This window comes from Anguilla anguilla, chromosome 6 (assembly GCF_013347855.1).
Source record: "Anguilla anguilla isolate fAngAng1 chromosome 6, fAngAng1.pri, whole genome shotgun sequence".
Classification (NCBI taxonomy): domain Eukaryota; kingdom Metazoa; phylum Chordata; class Actinopteri; order Anguilliformes; family Anguillidae; genus Anguilla; species Anguilla anguilla.
Genome location: NC_049206.1, coordinates 17,674,023 through 17,680,377, shown reverse-complemented (window position 1 = coordinate 17,680,377; position 6,355 = coordinate 17,674,023). Strand labels below are relative to the sequence as shown.

The following is a 6,355-nucleotide window of genomic DNA, read 5'->3' as shown; positions in this document are numbered from 1 at the left end:
CACAGGTCCGAAAATGTACAATACTCATTTTGTAAGTTATTCATAGCCACGAACACATTTAGTCCAGTTCACACAGTAAACATTACTCTGACCTAACCTATGCTAAATGAACTAGGAGGCATGATAAACTACAACATAATTTCATCCAGCATATATTACTAAAGAGAAATTCGTGTGTTCAGTTTTCAGGAAACCACTGTGAAAAATTTGCTACTAATTCACTCTTACCACTCCATAAAAAGGACATTATTTTTAAAGCATAGACTATGTGTTATTTGCTCGCATTGCATGCCACATGGAAACGGCACAGTCGAATTTTGATTTCACAACAACCGAAAATTCGACTGTACTTTAGGTGCTTCTTAACAATATAATTTGAATGAATAGGCTACCCAAAGCACTGCTGATGTACCGTATTCTTCGTTCAGAAACCAAGACAGGCATTATTCAGGACAGCGCTGCGCTCAATAAGGTCCTAATTTTGGTCTTGTAACGTGGCAACAGATCAAGCATGGCGGCTTGTTATTACGGAAGTTCAAGGGAAGCATACGTTAGATCTGCCAAACTGTTTATTCTCAAAGTTTTGGGAGTACCGATGTTTTAAAAAATCTGTTACGTTAGGTAATTGACTGTATTATTTAAGGCACAATGGCTGGCTGGGCAGGCTTTTCAGATGAAGAGTTGCGGAGGATGCAGCAGAAAGGTTTGTTGATTGCTCGCTGTGTCACACCAATGTAATTTTGTCATTGACTGCTTTATTTTGCCGTGTATAAAATTAGATGGCTGCTTAGCTAAATTAGTCTGTACGTACGTGTCTATGTTGGTGTCGGAATGCATAATATATGCGGCGGAAATTAGAGACTAAATGTGTATCTCTCACCTAGAGAAACGTGAAACAATGTGTCAGTACGACCGACAACAACCCGTGATTTCTTGGCTGCATTTGTAGCAAGTGATTCCAAATGAACTGAAGGCTGCAGGCTTTTCCGGCTCCCTGGCTGAATTGTATCGTAAATCAGCTCCACCATCTAGCTAACTTGTTATCTTGAAGACATGTTGTGCAGGCAATTTGCTACTTAAGGTTAGGCTAAATGAAAGCTATTTCTGTGTTTAGTCTTTCTTGACACTGTGGGGGTGTAACCAGAACGGTGTAACTTTCTAACATTAACTTAACCTTACTGGCTGCTGACTAATCCCAAAATGGGTAAAAATGTTCAAATTATCCCCTTGGCCTTCAGGCCCCGCAGATGAAGTTGTGCCTAGCGTCTCCGGCCATGGCCGGAGACCCGCACCCACCAACCGCAGCCGTCAACAGATGCAGATGGAAAGAGCCCTCAAGACGACTGCTCGGAAGCATGTGTCTGGCTCTCTTCCACCGGACCAGCGTCTCGCGAAACCCGAAGAGCACGCATCTAACGAGGTTCCTCCAGCACCGCCTGTGCCGGAGGCGACAGAGGCTGTTCAGGAAACCACACAGGATGATCGGAAAACTTTGATCCTGAAAACAGAGCCAGAGCCAGAGCCAGACTCGGCCCCAGTGCCCAAGGAACTGGAAAAGCAGGAAGTGGAATTGTTAGTAAGTCTATGTCAATTGAGAATGAATTGTCAAATGAATGCCCTATACACGGAGTATTGCCATCCACCTTGCCTGTGGGCCTTCCATTTGTTAGGCATTTATTACTGTCATTAATGAAATACTTATCGAATTGTAGCTGGGCATCAGATTTGCGGTTTGTTAATGATGAACCGAAATTATGACCCATACCATCTTGGATGTTATAGATTTAAAATGTATGTATGATTATTGATAAATCTTTATTATTTAGACTTGGGATTTGCTTAAATTGGCAGGCGAGAGAAGACTCGATTGGAACTCCTTCAACAAGAGCAGCGAATGATGGAAGAGATGAATAAACGCAAAAAAGCTCTTTTGTCAAAGACGCTTGCTGAAAAGTAAGAATCTTACAATACTTCAAATGACTCCTTCTCAAGTTGACATCCTAAAAAGCAATGTCAGCTTTGCTATGAGGTTCAATCAATGTCTTCCTTTTATTGGGGAAACTAGGTCCAGAAAAACACAGGCTGAGACTGTGAAACTTAAGAGGATCCAAAGGGAACTACAGGCCCTGGATGACATGGTGTCCAATGACATCGGGATACTCCGAGGACGGATAGAACAGGCTACCTGGGACTACTCTTCTGCGTGGTGGGTATGGTGATGGCACTGAGATTTTGTCTTCATGTTTACATTTCTGTCAATTCTTAGAACATGCCCCAGGTTGTCCTGTAAGAACCTAAAGCCAAAGCTGAGTGCTTGCGCTGCTTGGTAGGCCGTGCCAAGTGTTTGTAAACATGCCTTTATACAAGCTGTTTTGAGACAACTTGCTGCAGTATGGCACTTTCAGAATGCTCTTACACTGTGAAAAAAGAGTCGTGTGGGTTGATTTGATTCTGCAATAAATGTTTGGGAAATCTGATACAGCTCTCACAGATCCTCTTAGTTATGTTCTCATTTGAAAATGCCACTGCCCTCTGCAGTATATTCTATGTAAAGTCACTTACACTGATTACACTGATTCAAAATGAGTAAAAGTGCTGCTGTAATGCCCATGTCCACAGCCCCACAGATGTAACTAATTATACTAAATTAATACCAGAAGAAAGTCACATAGATAATAGAAAATCGCCCTTGAATATCTCATTCCATTTAATCTTCATAAATAAAATACATTAATGAAAGCATAGCCTAAAATCAAACCCAAAGACCAAAGAAACACCTCTTTCATTCATGCAATATTTATAATGGCTACTATATATCTTGCCCTGCATTTAATCTGAGGCATGATGGATGTTCAAAAATGGATGTTCATTGTGGATGTTTTTTGTGTTTGTTCATTTAAGCAGGTGGCTTGGTATTGTATTAGGAATCTGTTACTCAGGTGTGATTAGGTTCCACCATGTCACCATACAGGTCTAAGCAGGCCATCGTAGCTGAAGGTCACCCTCAGAAGGTGTGGTTTGCATTCCAGGACCCGGTACAACCGGGCGGAGGCCGAGTTTGTGAAGGCAAAGCTGGACCTGCACAGGAAGGCCGAGCTGAAGGAGCAGCTGACGGAGCACCTGTGCGCCATCATCCAGCAGAACGAGCAGCGCAAGGCCCGAAAGCTGGAGCAGCTGATGAAGCAGCTGGAGCTGCAGCCTGACGAGGAGAGCCTGGAGCTGGAGATCCAGGTGGAGCACATGCTGAAGGAGCAGGAGGACGTGGAGGGGTCGGAACCAGTCCGCCAGGCCTGTGAGGAAAGGAAGGGGGCGGGGCCTGAAGCGGTCGAAAGCAGCAGTCATGGTAACACAGGGAACATGGAGGAGATTCCGCTCTGTGCGAAAGAACTGGAAAAGAAAGACTTGTACTCTGAACCAGCAGTTATTCCTGTGACCACTGAACCTGTGGCCAGTGAGGCACCAATCTCAACTGCGTGAGACTCCCAACAAGATCCCCCCTTATTTTGCTGCTGAAAAGCTTTGGGGTGTGCGCATAAATCTGCAGTGGCCATTTACCAAAATTATGCAAAAAACGTTTATTTCTGGCAAGTTAAAACTTAAGAATGCCTAAAAAAATCTGTCTTCTCTCACAAAGATGAAAAGAGTGGTCTCCTATATGTCTTCCAGTATGGCATGTAAATTGCATTGCTTACTATCATTGATGTTATACCATGATGTTATGTTTGATGTTATGTTATACCAGCTCATTTCTTTGTGGACAGCAGGCTGCAGTTGGCACATTAGTGTGTCCAATAAGCCCATCCATGTCACATCAGGGGATCTGAAGAGTCAGTTAAGAACTGATGCTTAATATTTGGACCACATGAGAGAGCTGTCTTTTACAGCATTGCTTACAGAAAATATCAATTTGGCTGAAAAAAACTTATTTCTTTTAATGAATTGTGATTCCGCCCTGTTTGGCATTACTTACATTTTTATGCATACACCCAATCATGCATAAAATCATGTGCCAATCATTAGAATGTACTAACCCAGGAGTTCTCCTGGCACCTATACACTTAGCCTATCAACACTACACATCACCTGATACTGTAAATTTGATATTGTTCTGAATTAGTATATTTCAGAATATTGTCAAGTGCCAAGTCATAAATACAACACTTTATTTGCTGACCAATTAAATGCATTGCATGTACATAGGATGGGGTGGAGACTTTAATTGAAGAGGTCCAAAGATTATTTTTGATATCATAAGTACTATGTACTTGAAGTGAACAGCTGAATGTGTTCTTATTTTAAATACTATAAAATATCCAAAAGAAATCCTATACTAGTGCGATGAACTTGTCTCCCTTTTTTTGCAAAATGGTCTTTGAACAAAAGCATGATGTTTCAAAGTTCTTGCCAGTGTGTTCTTGTACTTTAATGCTTAAGATTAAAGAAGAAAAAAAAAAAAAAGCATTGTGCCAATCCAGGGCATTTGAACATCAGTGAAACATTTACTAGTGTGGTTTGTGGGAGGGAGTGCGTGGTGTAGACACAACTGCGTCCTGAAAAAGAGGGCTGCTATTATGCACTCATGAGAAAATGTTCATGATTAAAGTGGCCATATTTCCCCATCAGTGTAGTGGATGCTAAATCCGTCTCTGAATACTGGCCTTTCCTTGTTTCGTTTTTTTCTTTTCGTGCAGCACTATTGTTTTTTTAAATGGGGTATTCGGTGCTGAAACTGCCTCCCATTTCATGAGCAATATACTTCGCCTCTGCATTAAGCTTGTACTACAGGGTGATGTTCTGGGGAATTTGGAAATTTGGCAGAATGTGTGTATATTATATATATATATATATATATATATATATATATATATATATATATATATATATATATATAATGTGTGTGTGTTTGTATAATATCTATGTGTCGGTCTATGTATGCATACATACAGTGGCTCCATAATGTTTGGGACAGGCTTTTTTCTTCTTGATTTGGCTCTGTGCTCTGCAGTTTTTTTTATTTTTGATCGAACCGCAGAGTATCACCATAGCAGATACTCAGCACCTGGTGATGTCTACGGGTCACAGACTTCACACAGTCATTGCATGCAAAGGATATGCAGCAAAACACTAAAACACATGACTACTTTCATTTACATAATGTTAACATGTCCCAGACATTATGGTTCCCTGAAATGACTATGTATGAAACGTGCTGTAATTTCTACATGGTGAAACCAAATTTAATTTTAAAAATACAATTTAATAAAAGCGGAGAATCTGCACTTTACCCACATGTGAATTGTTTTATTACAAATAGAAAATTGTGGAGTACAGAGCCAAATTAAGAGAAATGTCTTTGTCCTAAACATTATGGAGCTCACTGTACATATAATGAGCTGCCAAATGAAACACTTGAGTAAACAAGGATACAAAGCAAAACAGGTGATTTAGATAAAGGTCTGATTGCTTAGTTAAACAATTAGCATCCTAGCATGGCGGTTGTATTTAAAAATGCTTGGCAGGTTCAGTTGGCCATTATTTTGGCTATTGTGGCTAGAAGAACAGATCTCAGTGTCTGTGAAGGAGGGGTGGTAGTTGGGAGCTCATTCAGCAGTAGCTTCAGAGACTGCTGAACTTGCTGATGTTTCAGAAGGAATTTGGCTGAAGTGATATTGGCGTGGAAGCCTGGGGGAAATATATTATCATTATCTGGAGGCAACTGTGGTTGAAAATGTATACTCCTTGTCTGTGATGTCTGGTAATTTCTTTGGGAGCAAGGCACAAATAACGAGTAACTCAGTTGAATTCAAGAATCAGTTGACTACAAATATCAATCTTGGGTGTGAGTTGGCAGCTTTATCAAGAACATTCTGTCAAGAACACTTCACAGATGCTGCGGTCAGTGTTGCCTTTGTTTTGGCTGTGTGTGTGCGTGCGTGTGTGTGTGCGTGCATGCATGCTAGGGTATGACATATACACGTGTATTGTCATGTTTTTCTGCAGTGGGAGTTCTGATAAGCAGAAGTTATTTGTTCATGTTCATTGGTCCAATAGGTGAGACAAATTTCTTAAGCTTGCAATCCAGATTTTGGCAATTAGGGTAGAACAGATAGGTAGTTCCATAAAGCCATTTTATGAATAAAATATTATTTATGAAATGATCATGGTAACGATTTTTGCTTAATTATAAACCAAAAGACAGCATTGTTATACTACTTTGCTTTCCACATCTCAGTGGAAATCTCCACTACATGGTGCATTGTTCGTAATCAAAGAGTACCGAAGTATTGCATTTCTTATACTGGGACTTATGTTGTTTCTTTCTTCGGTGAGCATAACTTGGACCTACATTTTATTG

The 6,355-nt window shown here is 40.6% G+C and overlaps 1 protein-coding gene across 1 annotated transcript; it reads left to right on the top strand.

Moving 5' to 3' along the window:
• The first annotated feature begins 450 nt into the window (after positions 1 to 450).
• On the top strand, positions 451 to 4,458 carry LOC118229226 (RAB6-interacting golgin-like). Its single transcript, XM_035421019.1, has 5 exons — positions 451 to 703; positions 1,239 to 1,572; positions 1,852 to 1,953; positions 2,066 to 2,206; positions 3,030 to 4,458. The coding sequence occupies exons 1-5, from the start codon at positions 649 to 651 to the stop codon at positions 3,475 to 3,477; spliced, it is 1,080 nt and encodes a 359-aa protein (XP_035276910.1). The 5' UTR covers positions 451 to 648; the 3' UTR covers positions 3,478 to 4,458.
• The last annotated feature ends 1,897 nt before the right edge of the window (positions 4,459 to 6,355 follow it).

Excerpts from the sequence above, each read along its gene's own strand:
- LOC118229226 (XM_035421019.1), top strand. The coding sequence starts at position 649 with ATGGCTGGCTGGGCAGGCTTTTCAGATGAAGAGTTGCGGAGGATGCAG. Across the intron at positions 704-1,238 it reads GCGGAGGATGCAGCAGAAAG|GCCCCGCAGATGAAGTTGTG; the intron begins GTTTGTTGATTG and ends CTTGGCCTTCAG. Across the intron at positions 2,207-3,029 it reads TGGGACTACTCTTCTGCGTG|GACCCGGTACAACCGGGCGG; the intron begins GTGGGTATGGTG and ends TTTGCATTCCAG.